An 18,044-nucleotide genomic window follows, 5' to 3' on the forward strand; every position below is an offset into this window, starting at 1 on the left:
GGAAAGAGCCTTTTGGATATGGCCTGTTTTATGTATGAGGTTGTACAGAGTTTCTGAAAGCTTGTACAAACATCCAAACTTTCTAATTTTATTCATGAAGATATTTCAGTGTTTGTTATATTGCTCTTTGATCTGACACCCCGTGTTTCTGACCTGTTGTCCTTTGGTGTTTGTTTGTTTTCTAAATAGTCACTGTAATGAATGATTGTGCTTGTTTAGGTGAATTCTGCTTTGGTAGTAGATGTTCCAGAACTATACAGAAAGAATGAAAAAATGATGTCTGTATAGATCTGGTTCAAGAGTGAGCATTCCAAAAGAATATTAAACAGCTTTTAAATTTCCAGGAACCAGTTTCATTTTGATTTTAAAAATTCTTAATAGACACATACAACACCTGGGTCATATAGATTCTGAAAGGCAGATCCTTGAATCCACACTTTGTTTCGGTCAATGTGTGAAGGCTTTTATTTTTGTTGTTGTCAAAAAAAAATAAAACCTTTTTGCTGCTCTCTCTGAGGCCTGGCTGTCTGGTGCCTTTTCTTGCTTTCTGTATGAACTGCAGCTCAGTGCTGTGTCTTGTCTGTTCTGCACTGAAGTCTGTCAAATGTTTTTGTCCTTGAAATTGACCAGTGGCTGACCCCGGTTTCTTAAAAATATGTAACTCAGAACAAATAAAATAGCATTTGCCATAGTGTATTACAGTAAAAGAAGCATGTCTCTTTTCCTTTGCTCCCTGTTATTGGCTTATATTGTCATTTCATCTCCTTTGCTTTGTTAATTAATAAATACAAATACAAAATAGTGTTGTACTTGCCAGAATATCTTCTTACTTCCTTTAGAATACATGCAACAATTATTTTTTCTCCAAAATCCCATTCGGCTGGCAAGAAAACAGATCTGACTAAGTTCTTAAGCACCAATATCAACAAGGAACTGTATTTAATTTTCATTCATTACTTTATTCCTGATTCTATATCCTTTCTACTTAATAAGATTAACAGAGGAGCAAAAATAGCTACTGCATAGCATATCCTTTTGTCTCATAGTCACTATTCTATTTTTAAGGTGCTCTCATTTTCCACTGATTTTGTTTTTCGCCAAATACTAAGCGTTACAGCAAAAATCTTTCTGTCCTCTTCTAAGGAACAGATTGCTTCATGTTTAGGGACATGATTTAGAGGTGGGATGTTAGAGTATTATGGTTAGGTTGTGGTTGGACTTGATGACCTTGAAGGTTTTTTCCAATGTAAGCAATTCTAATTCTGTGTTCAATTATTTTTATTACCATTAGTCATCTCAGTAAACTATTAATGTTATGTGATATTTTAAAACAAATTGAACTTACACAAGGTTGGAAGAAAATAATGTCCCAGAAAAAGTGAGCCACAATAGAGTGGTTGACATGGTTGCCACTACAGAATGGGCAGAAATTATAAGGGGGACAAAGGTGGACGTTACATGACCCTAGACCAGGCGCTGTCATGCTACAGGAAAGTCATGGTGACTGTATGCTTAGTGGTGTCTAAACTATCTAGGAAAAATAAGATTCTGTTCTGCTTAGTAGCTGTTAAAAGCTTTACATATGTCTAAGGACATGTATTTGCCATTTGAGCTATGAATGCTTTTAGTATATACTTAGTATATACTATTATACTATAAATATATTTAGTATTACCCATAATTGTCTTGCAGTAATAATTTTTTAATTAATTTTTTTGTTTGATTGGGTTTCGGACCTAACCTATCCACTTATATTGTCACAACATTGAATTATGGTCAGATAAGTAGTTTATTTTGCTGAATGGAAGACTTGTTGTCCTAGATCACTATCTAGGTTTTGTTTTATTTTTCAAAGGTTTCTGTGTTGCATTTGCAGATTCTAATAACTTCGAAGACTTTAGCAGTGCTGATCCTGTTCCTTTACCTAAGGAATTTTAGTCTCATATTTTGTCATAGATCTGTAGTTCTTTACTGTTAGGGACATGCTGCCACCCTCCAAAAGTTGTAGAATATTGACAATGGTGTCATCTGTATCAGTTAATTCAGTTTTTCTGCCAATTTTATATCAAATTTTTATGTGTGATGTCAGTGGTCAAGTTTATCAGAAAATAATAAAGCAGTAGATTTGTGTACTAAGAATTGGATTTTGACACCCTGGGATTCTGTGATACATAGAGAGTATCATTTACAGAGTCAATAAGTTCTGTGCTACCCATAAACAACATGAGTCAACAATATAAACTAGACATAGACAAGATATATTATGTGTGCACATCAAGTCCACTCATAAAACAGGACATTGTGCCTGTTTAGAAAGTCATAATGATAATGAGTTTTCCAACTCTCATTTTGTCACATTCTCCAGGTAATATACTAGTATCAGACAAATTCATTAATTCTAGAAATTTCTAAAACATTCTGAAATTTCCTGAGAAAGGTGATACTGCAGCTCTGGGTATCCCTAGGAATGAAACTTAAGAAAAACCTATGATTCTTAAACATTTTCCCTGACTTAATAGGACTATCTGTTCCTGGTTCTTGATCTCCTTTCAATTATCCTTCTGTCTGTCACAGAATCAGAGAATTGTAGGGATTGGAAAGGACCTCTGGAGATCATCTAGCCCAACCCTCTGCTCAAGCAGGATCCTGACAGCAGGTTACACAGGTATTGAGTACCTGCAGAGAAAGAGATTCCACAACGCCTCTGGGCAACCTGTTCCAGTGTTCTGTCACTCTCACAGTGACAAGAAGTTCTCTCATATTTGCCTCAAACTTACTGTGTTCCAGTTTCTGCTTGTTGCCCCTTGTTCTATTGCTGCACACAACAGAAGAGAGCCTGGACTCCCTCTACTTGACTCCTGCCCTTTAGATATTTATAAACATATTTATAAACATTGATGAGATCATCCCTCTCTTTTCTTCTCCAGGCAGAACAGCCCCAGCTCTCTCAGCCTTTCCTCATAAGGAAGATGCTGCAGGCCCCTCATCATCTTTGTGGGCTCTACACCTGCTCTTGTTGAAATCTATCAAGTTCTTCTCTGCCCAACCCTCCCATCTGTTCAGGTCTTACTGAAAGGCAGCAGAATGTACTCTATCCCTTCATGCATGTCATTGATGTAAATGTTGAATAACACCAGATCCGGTACAGCTTGCTTCAGGCCTCCAACTAGACTCTGTACAGCTAATCACAGCTTGGTATTCTTTCTTCCATGCCCTGTTTAACTTTTTGATTACAGGAAGCCCACCTTTGGTTTGCGTCCCTCCCTTCTGTCTCTTTTTGTTAATTGGATCAATTGTGACGAAAATGATATAACTTTGCTTTAGATGATTATGTGAGAGAGTGTAGAGATAAGCTGTGAAATTTTAAAATGTTTAATAAAATATTTAAGTGCATAATTTTCATTTTCCAGCTCTTTTGCTGACCTTTATGAAATCTGGTTTTTGGTTGCTTGTTTTGGAGAATGGCTGGATATTGCAGCAGAACAATTAATGAAAGCAGCTGTAGCCCCAGATGCTTTGCTGTGGCTGTTGTCTTTCTACTACTGTCCTGAGAATGAAGACCAACAAAGGACTCAAACAATGGTAGGTAGTGTAGTAATAATCAGCAGTAATCACTAAGTAGTCTGCTAATATCTCATAAAATATCTGTATCTATATATATCTAAATATCTATAAAATAAATAGCATGCAACCAGCATACCAGAAAAACGAAAGCTCTACTCTGAAGAAGGTACTGGTTTTGCAAGGTCTCTTGGGTTCTCTATTGCAGTGGAGAAGTGGAAAACTAATTCCTATGAATTTTCTTGGTGACATTTAGAAAACTTTTCCCATTTTTTAAAGACTTATATAGATTAGCACCTTTTTGTCTTTTTTTTTTTTTTCAATAAAGTAAATGCTTTGAATTAAAAATAAAACGACTCTGGGAGTTACAGAATTCTGGACTCTTCTGCGATGGCTTCTTCTGAGAAGGAAACACCAGACAATTCACAGCAGCAGTTGAAATAGTGAAGATAATCGTCACAGAATCCCTGAATCCCAACCTCACCCATCCACTCTGATTTATCTTATATATGTGCCAAAAATCAGCAGAGATATATGCCATATATATATAAATATATAACATTCCCACATGCTAAATCTCTAGCAAAATGAAGCAATATCAGAACTCTAGTCCCTGTCCTGCATAGACTGGTGTGTCTCTCTGTGTGCCTGTAAATGCGTGGAAGTCTTTAACTGAGACCTGTTACGCAAGTCTGAACTAGCTTGAGCAATCTGATCTAGTAAGCCCAGTTTTAAAATCTGACGATAGTGTCTAGTTTTCCTTAGTTCAAAAACTGATTTGATTTAAAAATGCTGCTTAATGCATCACACTAGTAAAACATCATGCTTTCATTTTACATCTAACTATCCAGTACCTTTTGTAACAGTCATTCCTTCCTTCCCCCTACTACCTATGCAAGTTCACATACCAGTCACTTTTAAATTTTTTTCTCTTCAATTTCTTATACTCCAGGAGCAGAGGTGGAATACTGGTTGGGTTAGATTAGAGGTACAGCGGAGTAAAGAAACCAGAGTTTTAGAATATGCTTTTGAGACAGTACTCAGTACCCCAGCAATAAATACAGCCGAGTAAAGCCAAAGGCCTTGTAAGTGCTGAGCTCTATATATGGACAACATTTTTCAGTTCCAGCACCTCAGAATGAAATCACATTGCCCCATGTATAAATCCTTCCTGTTTGTCCCTTATACTATCAGTTTGTTATTCTCAGTCATTGTATGACAAACTTCAGTAAGAAGAAAGTTTTTCCACTGAGATACCATGCAGTTACTGATAGTTCAGTGTGATCTTTTCTTGAGTTATTTAGAGTGAAAAAACCTTATTTTCCACAGATTAAGCTACTTGACATGTATTCCTACAGCTAATGCTAAGCTGATGCCTTAAGTTAGGTCTTGCTTTTTTATTATAGCCTTTTCAGACTATTTATGTTAACGGAGAAGGGATGAGAAAAAATGAGGTCATGTAACTGACTGAAACAAGTTGTCTTTCTGAACATGGTTGAGAAATAGCTGTCCTTTTGAGTTTGCATTGCTATATTTTTTCCCTGGTCCCTGTTTGTAGGTTAAGTGTTCATCTATTTATTTACTTACTTACCAATTTGTTTAGTTTAGATAGAGTGAACAAAATTAACGTTGATTCTTTCTATGTTGTGTAAGAGCCAAAGTCTTCTGTTTTCTATACCCAGTAAAAGTAAGTTTTTATTGGCTAACTCAAAAGGTAGAAACATAATTTGCAAGCAACACAGGAAGATGGAAAAAAATGGCATTCTTACCAGACGTTTTATCAGTTGAGGTCAGATTGCATGGGGATTTAATTGATTTTAGCAGCAAGGCTGAAATGAGCCCTTGAGGATCCTCTGTTCTTTTTCCCACAATGCAAAAATCTGACCACGTTCAACTGAAGGACTTTCTCTATTTCCTTTTATTATTAAAAAAGGTCAAATCCTGGCTTTGTGCCTTCCTTGCTTAGTTTGCAAGACTAAGGAAATAATATATAATAAATCCATTCTGCCCACATTTGTGTGTGAATCAGTATGAAAGAAATGTGTGCACTGCCTTCTTTCCCTTTTTGCCTTGCTGCCTAAATGCAGACTTTTTTATGTTTGAGTATTTCTGCCAAGTATTCCCTTTCCTATTAGTGAATAAATCCGTAGGAAAAATACCATGGGTGACCTTTACTCTTCTCTGATCCTGCATGCTTTGAAATTGTTCCTTACAGGTAGAATCTCGAGCAGTCTACAGTCATCTAATGATGTTCTACAACCGTACTGTCCTTTCATTTGGAGAGCTGCAGGCTTCTGTAAACAGTATAGCAGATACAGAACAATATCATACCCAGTGTCTAGTAACACATCTTCTCACCAACTTTTTACTCTTTTCTTCTGGAGGACACATGATTGCACAGGAATTTATTTCCCATGTAAGTGGTGATTGTTTTGTATTTTGTTTTTTTTTCCTTCTCCCCTTTCCCCCTCCCCCCAGTTTAAGTAAAACATACCTTTCTTACAAACTCAGATTTAAGATTCTACATCTTAAGAAAGAGAATTGAAGAACATCTGACTATACAAACAATAGATAACCTGCTGTATAATCTGCATGGGTCACTCTGAAAGAAATGTCTTCTATTTGATTCTATGGAAACTTCAACAGAAACAAAGAACACATTAACACTATTTGATTGAGCAAATTCTTACCTACAAAGTACTATTTTTCAGTACAGTCACCACCATTAGCTATGCATTTTCTCCAGGAGTGAACAAATGTCTGCATACCATGCTTGTAAAAATCTGTGCTAACAGATGTTTCACTGCTGCTATGATGGCATCATTGCTAGGAAAACGTTGCCTACACAGTCCATCTTGCATTGGCCTGAACAGATGGAAATTAGAAAGCACCAAATCTAGACTGTGCGGTAGGTGTGACAGGACAGTCCAGCCAAGATTGGCACTGTGCTCCATGGTCTTCAAATTGGTGTGGGGCCTGCCCGTATCGTGTTAACAAGAGAAAGGTTGTCGTCTTTTCCAGTCTGATTCTGGAAGTTTGAGCCTTCAGCTCGGTAGCTGTCACTGTTGCCACTGCTGAGACACACCACCCACTGCATCACTGTTTGGTTTCCATAAACATTCAGCATCAGTGAATGTCAGAGAGGGTGAATTGTTTTTAATATGGAAGAATTCAATGACAAACCTTTGCTTCATACACACTTCCATGTCAGGCTGCCCCTCAGCTGCCATCTGTTGCACAGTGCCAAAATGTAATTGAATATTGGTTGGAAGGTTCGACCTCTGTTGCTACATATCAACATCCTCCTCTGCCATTGTGGGTCAACATAAAAGCAGTTTTTTATTTCAGCTACAGTCGAACTATTTTCCTTCTTGACACATCTTGACAAGATCTCACTGGAAAAAATATTCTGTCCTAACAATAAAGCTGCAGAAATTCTCCATGCAGAATCTTGCAACTAACGGATGCCTATATTTAACTTACACTCCTTGATAGTCTTATGTATTTCTTCTATTAAGGTATCCAAAACCACACGCAGCACCAAATTGTGCTGCATGGCAGTGACTTTGGTTGGCTTAGTAAAATTTGAGATTAACCCACCAGATCTGCAAAAATTATGCCTTTTTTGTCATTGTCTAGCAGAGGGATATTCTTTTACCCTTTGAAACATTATAGAATTGAATTGTCTCCCTAAACCCATCGAGAACTTAATATGACTTCAGTTGGTTTCAAAGGAGACAGCTCCTGAATTGCTGCACTGTCTATTTGTGTTTAAAAACTTTTAGAGATCTTGATTTATTTCCCTTTAGTCTTAGAGAACCTCAGATGTCTCAAAGATGCCAAGCTCATCCAGGAGGTGTCAAAATGGACAAAATGAAACTTTCTTTTGAGCTCAGTTTTTATTTTCAGAGCATCTCGTGCTCAGCTGTAAGGGACAGATCTGCGGTTATATTGCTGATAGTAATAGAGAATAACTTGCACTTAATACATTAACTGCGTTATTTCCCATTTCTCTGTTTTCCTTCAGATTACTGAGACAACTGACATGAGCAAGGAAGTTAGTAGCCTTCTTATCCGTACTGCATACAGAATTAAACCTAATGGAGGAGAAAACCAAAGGACTGTGAAGCTGTTGAATGAACTTCTTCAGAAACTAGCATTGGAAGTTTAGGTTTTCAGTGTTGTCTCTGTCCAGTCGATAAGTTAGATCTTTATGTGTCTGCCTTTCATGAAAGTCCTGCACTGCAGGTTAGCAAGGGTAGATAAAAAATCTCGTTCCTGAGGATATCCCATAACCTTTTCTTCCCCTGCACTGTTTAGAAATGTAAACTGTGAGGACAAAAAGAATTAAAGATGGTTGAAAACTTTGTTCTGAGCTCCTTCTTTTACAAAAAACCTATGTCATTTAAGTCAGTTTACTCATGTTCTTGTTTATCTGGCTGCCGATTAGTTTTTTTCCCAAATTACTCATGGCTTTATGAGCAATTTTATCCAATTGTTTGGTTGGTAAGTTGTTTCTAAAATGTATTGTTCTATAATTCTGCTTTTGTGTGGCTAATGATGATCTCAAGCGAGAGTTAATGATTCATGATGAGTGCACTCCATGTTCTCAGGAAATCAACAGTGTTTCCTGAACTTGTTAATTCTTTTTGAAAACACTTCCAAAACAAAGCTCCTTTCATGTTTGTTACATGATTATTTAACACTGCTGCAGCTTTCACAGGACAATGTTCTCTGCAATGTACAATGCCAATAGCTGGTCTCCATCAGCAACTGCAGCAAAGAAGTTTCTGCCAGCCTATTTTTCACAAAGCAATCTGTTTTTTCATGCAGACAAAATAGGGCAAGTTATAGTTATCAGGAAACTCCTATTTGAGGCCCAAATTTCCTAAAAAGAGAGGGTTGTGGTTGCTAGTCATCTCCTTCTTTTCTGCCTCCAGAGATATGGTTTCTTTGCTTCTTTCTTTGTCTGATGGAGCATGGACAAGGAGCAGTGCCTTCTTGTTTTATCCAAGAAGTTTTGTTCACTTGTTTCTAGCTTAATTAAATAAAATAAGCATGAAGAACAGGCAGAAGTGATTGCTGAACTGTTCTTTGTCATCTTTGCAATTACAGACCAGTCAGACTCACCTCTGTCCTGGAAAGGTTCTGGAGCAACTTGTTCTGGATGCCATCTCCAAGCAGTTGGAAAAAAAAGAATGTTATCAGAAGTAGTCAACATATATTCACCAAGGGGAATTTATGCTCAACCACTTTGGTAGCCTTCTATGATGTCATCACAGTTTTGTTAAATGAGGGGAGATGCATCCTTTGTCTCAGCGAGTCTTTTGACAAAATTTCCCACGACATCCTTGTAAAGATGAGTAGGAAATGTGAGATAGATGAGTGGGACAATGAGGTGGATTGAAACCGGTTGACTCATAGAATTCAAGGGGTCACGACCAATGGTGGAATCTGGTTGGAGGCCTGTTACTAGTTGTGTTCGCCAGGGGTCAATGCTGGGTCCAGTCATCTTCAACATCTTCATCAGCTACCTGAATGAAGGGATAAAGTTCACCCTCAGCAAGTTTGCTAATGTTTCAAAGCTGGGAGGAGTGGCTGACAGAGCAAAAGGCAGTGCTGCCATTCAGCAAGACCTGAACACTCTGGAGAGTTGGGCAGAGAGCAACTTGATAGATTGCAGCAAGAGAAGTGTAGAGCATTGCATCTGGGAAGGAATAACTGTATGCAGCAGTACATTCTAGGTAGGGGCTGACCTCTTGTAGAGGAGCTCTGCAAAGAAAGATCTGAATGTTCTGGTGGACAACAGGTTGACCATGAATCAGCAGTGTAATCTTGTGGCCAAGAAAGCCAGTGATATTCTGAGTTGCATTAAAAAGATCAAGGCTAGCAGGTCAAGAAGTGATCCTCCCCCTCTATTCTTCCCTGGTGAGGCCACATCTAGAGTACTGGGTGCAGTTCTGGGCTCCCCAGTTCAAAGACAGAGAACTGCTGGAGAGAGTCGTGCAGAGGGTCACAAAGATGATGAGGGGCCCAGAGCATCTCCCTTAAAAGGAAAGGCAGAGAGAGCTGGAGCTGTTCTGCCTGGAGAAGAAAAGAGAGGGATGGTCTCATCAATACTTATAAATATGTTTATAAATATCTAAAGGGCAGGAGTCAAGTAGAGGGAGTCCAGGCTCTTTTCAGTGGCATGCAGCAATAGAACAAGGGGCAACAAGCAGAAACTGGAATACAGTAAGTTTGAGGCAAACATGAGGATGAACTTCTTTATTGTGAGTGACAGAGCGTCGGAACAGGTTGCTCAGAGAGGTTGTGCAGTCTCCTTCTCTGGAAGTATTGAAGACCCACCTGGACATTTTCCTGTGCAAACTGCTGTAAGGATCCTGCTTGAGCAGAGGGTTGGGCTAGATGATCTCCAGAGGTCCCTTCCAACCACTGTGACTTTGTGATTCCTTGTATTAAACTGAATGGTTTGTTGAACTTGAGTTTTTGGTGTAGTGGAGACATCTAAAGTGTTCTGTGTAGGATGAAAACACCCTAAAATTTGTCTCCAAAGGAAGTATCCCATTATTTGATGTGAGATTCCTTAAATTTTCTTCAGATTAAAACTGTAGGTAATTTTACTTAGAAGGATTAGCAAAGAGTTGCAATGCATGATTCTTGCAGATTTGTTAATTTAATGCTATGGGTATTAAGTTGCAGGAGGTGAATTTTTAACCATCCTTTCACAGTGCATTTTTTTTTAACCACTAACCAAATGCATGGAAACTCCTGTAACTTTCTTAAACAAAATGAATATCCTATTAAATAGTGTGAGATCTATTCAAGCAGAAACGAAATGTATAGTAATAGCAGGAAGAACAGAATGAGCTGTGAAAAGGTATATTCTAGTTTTCCTGTGTTTATCTTATTAAGAAGTACTGAATAATTTAAATATTATAAGGAGCGTTTGCTGGTTTGTGGAGACTTTAAAGAAAAGCCATCAATTGAAGCTGTCTGTAACTTTAAAAAGGAACATCTGTACTGGCATTCTTTTTGCTTGATTTAGTATACTTCTAAATCTTTAGTGTTTCTTTTTCCTTGCTCTTTCACAGTGCCTGAATTATGATCTAACATTGATATAAACCATGATTTCGTGGGATGTCTAATCTGCTTTTGTTAGTGTGCCAGTGGTAGGCAACAGAGTGCTTTTGGTAGATCTGAGTAATGGAAGATTTCTCCTATGGTGGCTTCTGCATCATCTGCCTAATGAGTATCACCTCCTCTGCAGTCTGCTTTCTTAAAAAGTCCTTTGGAGCCTTCAGGGCTGTACTTACCTGCAGAACCAGCCAGAAAGTCCTGAAATTGGGACTACAGGTTGATTGTTCCCTTCCTTCCAATCTCCATGTCACCGCACACTCATTCTGGATATTACACTGCATAGAGAGCTTTTTAAAATGTTATGCTTTAAGGAGTTGCTTTGACTCCCGGTAAATTTAGCATATTTGTTGATGATATTTCATTCCAGCCCAAGACTGTCACGTTACAGCCCTTTGTGTTGCATGCTGTCCAGCCAGGGAAAGAGCTGGTTGGCATCTGTAGGTTCTCTTCAAAAAAAGATCGTGCTGTGGCTTCTCTTCATTTAGGATCTCAGTGTTGTGCATGTACAAAGCAGAATGTGCTCTGTTCTGCGAGGTGTGCTGGGAACAGGTGTGTTACCAGCTAATGCAGTTTAGATGACCACCAGTAAAATATTAATCTGTTGCTTCTGGGATTTGTCATCTACTTTCCATAGTGGCATTGTAAATGGGCAGGAAAGTGTTCTGGAGAGTCAGATTGAAGACACAAGCGAAAGAATATTATTTATGGTAGGCTATAGTTCATGCTGTGGAACTGCATGTTTGGCTTGATTTTGGTTTGGGATAATACAATCAAAAAAATTCTTAAGTGTTATGCAAGTTACTGATGAAAGGTCCAGCAGAAATAACGAGCAACTACTAAAGCAAACACTGAAAATACAAGTTTGATCCATGTATTTCATGGACTATTAAATGACATAATAAAATGCTGATGTTGTGTGTGAGTGAAAAATGTACTAAACAAAATGCAGTTTTTTATTGTGATGTAAGAAATAGTACAAGAAGATGAGAATTTCTGAACGTCAGCTGCAGCTGCCATAGCTGAGTCTGAAAAGTCAAAACCTTTAATATTAAATGAGGAGTGCTGCACCTGACATGAGCATGTTTTCAGTCCATGTCTTCATATTTTCCATATAGTCTTCAATGGCTATGTTAAGCTATCATCGTATGCTGTTGGGATACACAAGTTACATCACTGCAGCCAAACAAGTTGGTGCCAGATGCCTCCCTCTAGCACCTAATTCAGTGCACTATTCCCATACGGGTCTGTTTAAGTCCACCTACCTCTCTGGTACTTTCTTCTTCCTCATGATAGATGTTTTCCTTTAGATACTTGTCTGGATATTAACACATACACTGACGGTAGCCAGTTCTGCTGCTGCTGCCTTAGCAGCGGGCAGCTTGTGTGTTGTTGGGTGGTCTGTTCACGGTGAGTGCCAGCAAGGGGCTTCCCTTGCTTGTGTTGGCCGCCTTACCTTTAACCTGCTGTGTGTCTGCTGGAGGAAATAAACCTCACCAGCCCCGAAAAGTGTCTGAATCCTTCTGATGGCCAGGATCCAGTAGGAGTGGATTCAGAGTGAATTCAGAGGGACTGAACTGCTTAAGACACTAGGAAAAAACATGAGACTTTTTTTCTCAGATTTTTTTCTCAGATAAACTGCAGAAGAGTTCGAGTTATGTTGTCAGTAGGCACAGATTGTCGCTTAAGTTGTATTTTGTTCTTGCATGTGTGTGAAGGAAGAAGGGAGAGAAGGGAGGAAAGAAACAAGCACACTGAAACTCTTGCAGAAATTTAGCAGTAATTTTTCATATACAATTTAATGGTAGCACTTTTCTAGAAATAGGAAATAATTCCATCTATGACAGTCAGCAAATAGCAGAAAACTTCAAACAGTCTGTATCTTTAATAGTTCTGATTACTTACCCTATTTTGTATGTCTTGACAAACCTTGCTATTGTAAAAGCATGCTCCATAACTCTTCTGAGCTATGCTAGACAGACTCATTTCAGAAAGCAGCAGCCCCTTGGAAACAATGTCCCTCTCTGTTATTTTGAATAAAACTACATGTCAAGCCCATGAACTTTTGCCAGTGCATATTTCCATCTAGAATACTTTTTGATGTGTTCTTGACCATAATTAACAGTTCCACTTAGTAAACTATGTTCTGAGTTACACTGTCCTTGAGACTCCCCACGTGTGTGTGCCTAACCAAACTGTATATAGTTCTTTCCCTCTTTGCTGTTTTATTTCTTTGTGGGATTGCTGGGAGCCTCCCAAAATGATGCACTCTGTGTGCTGTCTGCTACTGATAAAAGTTCCCTTAAAAATTAATGTGTATGTAGCCTTTTTTTTTTTTTTTTTTTAACTGATAGTGCTGTAAATTCTAACGTGTTTAATTTGCCTAAAATAATGTCTTTTTAAAAAATTTTAAACTAAGTTGTAATGGCAGCTGAAAGCACAAATTTCCAGCCAGTACCTTTCTTGATAGAGAACTCTGATGAATGTTTAACTCTTCCTAGAAATGTCATGATTGTGCTGCATTTCTATATCAGCTTGAGCTGTTTGCGAATAGAAAGGGAAAAGCAATTAAGTTGGAAATTACTGATATCTGAGAAGATGGAATCATTACCATCTTTTCTAGAGACATGACAAAAGTACAAATGTTTTCTTTGTAGACCAATGAGTTTGTTTTTGAAACATGCTGAAGAAAGCAATTATCTTTCAGCTTTCCTTTCTTGCAGGCTTGCTTCTTTGCTAAAATGAGTAAGCAGTGCACTGAGCAGTGCACCCTGTACTGTACCCCAAGGGCCGTGATGAACAGCTGCCCTTTCCTGCTTTGCCCCTCCCAGGCTATGGGAGTATGCTGAGCAAACACCCAGTCCAAACCTTGTGATAAAGCTACACCATCCCTTTTGGAAAGATATTTATGTAGTGATCTAAAGGTCTGAGACGATAGCTTTTAATTATTTTTCATCATAGCTTTTCTGATCTCAATTTCTTTTTTTACTTTACACGTGGCACTGGCAGAAAGTGAGCTCTCAGACTCAGTGACTCTGCACACAAACATTTCCCTCTTATTCTCCCCACCCTCATTTCCATTTCTGACTGGGATCCAAGACAGATGTGTGTATGGCCCATAACAGGTCGCTGGGAAAACATGAATCAAGCGACCACAGCCAATGGCTTCTTCCTGGGCTGAGCTGGAATAGAATGAGTCAGGCCATGAACCTTCCAGAGGAGGGAGGAGACATTTCTCAGACTCTTCCATGTCCCCATGTGATACCAGCTCTCCTTCCAGGCACCACTCTCACATTAATTTTAGTGATTTTAGTATTTTACGTTAATTACTGCTTAATTCACATTTGTAATCTTAGTTTGACATTATTTTTAGTAAGGTTCAACTCGTCGTCCAGCAGGTTGGTGGGCAGCAGCAGATCTGGGGACAGCATTCTCTGTCACCTCTTAGTGGAAGGGTGCTATAAATAACAAATCCAACACTTCAAAGAGTGATTTAAGTTGGACTACCTCAGTTAGGCAGAAATCAAGGAACAAAGCTGAAGGTTTTGCATATAAGATCTTACCTAAACCTAATATCCAAGAGTGCAGTTTGGTATTGCACTTGAACAGCCTGTAACAGAGCCTGTAACAGTCTGTTCTGCACTTGAACAGCCAGGTAATTGAATGCCACTTAAACATTACAGAATCATAGAATCATAGAATCACCGAGGTTTGAAAAGATCTACAAGATCATATAGTCCAATTGTCCACCTATCACCAATAATTCCCACTAAAATACATCCCACAGTACAACATCTGAATGTTCCCTGAACAATTCCAGAGTTGGTGACTCCATCACCTCCCTGGGCCCTCAATCTCCCCTGGCACAACTTGAAGCCAATCCCACTAGTCCTATACTAGTTACATGGGAGAAGAGGCCAACCCCAGCTCACTACAGCCTCCCTTCAGGTAGTTAGTGATAAGGTCTCTCCTGAGCTTCCTCTCCTCCAGACAGAACAATCCCAGCTTCGTCAGCCACTCCTCAAAAGGCCTGTGCTCCAGACTCCTCGTCAGCTTCATTGCCATTCTCTGGACAAGCTCCAGGGCCTTGATGTCTTTCTTGCAGTGAGGGCCCCAAAACTGAACACAGCACTTCACAGAATCACAGAATCACAGAACTGCAGGGGTTGGAAGGGACCTCCAGAGACCATCGAGTCCAACCCCCGTGCCAAAGCAGGTTCCCTACACCAGGTTGTACTTGAGGTACAGCCTCACCAGAACTGAACACAGAGGGACAAATCACTTCCACGCTCCTGCTGCCAGCAACATTTCTGATACAAGTCAGGATGCTGTTGGCCCTCTTGGCCACCTGGACACACTGACTGACCATGTTTAGCTGAGCATAGACCAATACCCCCAGGTTTGTTTCCTCTACGCAGTCTTCCAGCCGCTCTGCCCCAAGCCTGTAGTATTGCTTGAGGTTGCTGTGGCCAAAGTGCAGGACCCGGCACTGGGTCTTGTTGCAGCTCATCCCATTGGCTTCAGCCCAGCTCTCCAGCCTGTCCAGATCCCTCTGTAGGCCTCGCTACCCCCAGGCAGATCAACTCTTCCTGCCAATTTGGTGTCATCTGCAAACTTACTGAGGGTGCACTCAGTGCTCTCATCCAGGTCGTCAGTAGTGATACTGAACAGGACAGACCCCAGCACTGACCTCTGGGGAACACCGCTTGTGACCGGTCACCAGCTGCATTTGACTCCATTCACCACCAGACTCAGGGCCCAGCCATCCAGCCAGTAAACCCAGCAAGGAGTGTAGCTGTCCAAGCCATGGGCTGCCAGCTTCTGCAGGAGAATCCTGTGGGACACAGAGTTGAAGGCTTTGCTGAAGCCAAGGTAGGCTGCATCAGCAGCTTTTCTCTCATCCACCAGGCAGGTCACTCGGTCATGGAAGGAGATCAGATGGTCCAGCAGGACCTGCCCTTCATGGACCTATGCTAGGCCTGATCCCCCAGTTGTCCTGCACACACCCTGTGATCTCCCTCAAGGCAATCTGCTCCATAACCTTCCCTGACACTGAGGTCAGGCTGACTGGCCTGTAGTTCCCTGGGTCCTCCTTACGATCCTTCTTGTAGATGGGAGTCACACTGGCAAGTCTCCAGTCTTCTGGAACCTCTCCAGTTGACCAGGAACACTGATAGATGATGGAAAGGATCTCTTCAGGCCCCATGGAGTGGTGGCAGTCCAGGTGGAAAAGTAGGTCTGTTTCTACCTGAATTGTAGGAGATTTATGCCTGCTCCCCATCTGAGTCAGGGAGTGGAGTACCCTGAGATAACTGGTCTGACTTTTAAAGACAGATGTTAAGAAGTCATTGAGAACCTCAGCCTTTTCCTTACCTTCGGTGGTCATATTTCCAGACTCATCCAGTAAAGACTGCAGATTCCCCTTGGTATCCTCTTACTTTTAATATATTTGTAAAAGAGTTTCTTGATCTCTTTTACCTCAGTGGCCAAGTTGAGTTCAAGTTTGGCTTTTGCCTTTCTGATTTTCTCCCTGCATATCCTAACAACTTATCTCTGTCTTAAGACCGTTCACTAACATCTACTGCAGTATGGCCATCTCTGTGAATATAAAGGAAACATGGAGAAGGCTGCTATATGCTGTGTGTTGGGGTGCCAGTTTCACAATTTTTTTGTCAATTCAGTTTTCTGTCATAACTCTGAAGCATTCCTGTGCTGTGGTTCTTCAGCTGATCAAAGTCAGTGCCTCTTCCCTGACTGTGCTAGGTGCAGAGGGCCCTCAGCACCTGTGAAATGTGCCAGAAAATTCTGTCTTTGCCATGCTTTGGGAGAGAGAGGGTCGTTTTTGGTAATTTTGGTTCTTACCTGTTATAAACACAGTTTTAAACTAGAAGAGGGGAGATTATGAATTGATCCTAGGAAGAGATTCTTCTTTATGATGGCAGTGAGGCATTGGCACAGGTTGCCCAGAGGATGTTTAGCTTGGACAAGAGAAGGATTCGGGGAGACCTCATTGTGGCCTTCCAGTAGTTGAAGGGAATGTATAAACAGGAAGGGGAATGACTGTTTACAAGGTGTATAGTGATAGGACAAGGGGGAATGGTTTTAAACTAAGACAGGGGAGGTTTAGATTAGATATTAGGAGGAAGTTTTTCACGCAGAGGGTGGTGACACAGTGGAAAAGGTTGCCCAAGGAGGCTGTGGATGCCCCATCCCTGGAGGCATTCAAGGCCAGGCTGGATGTGGCTTTGGGCAGCCTGGTCTGGTGGCTGGCGACCCTGCACACAATAGGGAGGTTGAAGCTGGATGATCATTATGGTCCTTTTCAACCCAGGCCATACTGTGATTTTGTGATTCTATGATTCTATGATGCCTTTAAATAACAGCTATGGCAAATGCCAGTTCTTTCGGCAGCTACAGGTAGAAAGAAATTGGGACTTACTGTTGTGTAGCAATATACAGTTAGTTTTAGCCACAGTAGATGGATAAGTTCATTTTATTTCCCGGACACTGGGCAGACATCTCAATTTCCTTCTAAACTGGCATCTTTCACCGATATAAAATCTCAGCCTACCAACAAGAGGATTTCCTTAAATAATTATTCCAATATGAAGTGATCACCAAAACAAGGGGTCACCTTCATGTCAGTGTGTATGCGCACCCTAATACTGCTATGTGCCTAACCCTGATGGACTTATGGTAAGATTCAAGAGGCTCCTTTTCTGTTCACTTCCTTGTCTTTTCTGCAGTAAATTCATTTTCTGGAGCACTGGTCAGGGCATCTAAGATTGGGGCCAAAAATGTAACTGCTTTTAACCAACACACATATCTGCTGAAACTTTGCTTCTCATAGGGGACAAAAAAATCTCATGGATACTGGGAATTGCAGTGCCACACTGGTGGTTATTTTGAATTTGTTTAAAAAAATATCATTGATTTAATATGCTTTTAGATACTGAGATTCAGTGTTCCACAATCAGGTTTGCAGTGAATTAAAGAGTAACATTTTGTGTTCTATGTGAGGGTTTGTGCAGTCCTGTTGCAGAACCACATTATTACATTAAAGGAGTGCTTTGCTCAGGGGAAAATACCGTTAAGTCACAGATGTAAAGATCTGAATGCTTCCAAATAATTCACACACAGCTACTCCTGACTTTAAAACCATATGCTTGGGAATAGACACATAGGAGCAAGGACACTGAACACAAAGCTAGGCTTCAGCACCTGGCAGCAGAGAGCCACAGCACAAGGCCTGGACTGCCCTGCAGCAGGTAAGGGTCCCCGGCCCAGAGCAGTGTGGCCTCCCTGGACACTTCCTAATACTCCACAGACTCCTTGTGGAAGGAATT

The 18,044-nt window shown here is 40.3% G+C and overlaps 1 protein-coding gene across 1 annotated transcript in view; it reads left to right on the forward strand.

Moving 5' to 3' along the window:
* The window catches only part of FANCC (FA complementation group C), a gene marked incomplete at both ends in the record, with an annotated part of 65,707 nt that extends 57,975 nt beyond the window's left edge, over positions 1-7,732 (forward strand). The window contains 3 exons of the mRNA XM_079548385.1: positions 3,411-3,582; positions 5,777-5,977; positions 7,589-7,732. Of these exons, the coding sequence (XP_079404511.1) occupies positions 3,411-3,582; positions 5,777-5,977; positions 7,589-7,732 (517 nt within the window). The remainder of the gene's footprint in view (positions 1-3,410; positions 3,583-5,776; positions 5,978-7,588) is intronic.
* Positions 7,733-18,044: the final 10,312 nt, after the last annotated feature.

The sequence above is a fragment of the Tetrao urogallus genome (genome assembly GCF_951394365.1).
Source record: "Tetrao urogallus genome assembly, chromosome: Z".
Lineage (NCBI taxonomy): Eukaryota > Metazoa > Chordata > Aves > Galliformes > Phasianidae > Tetrao > Tetrao urogallus.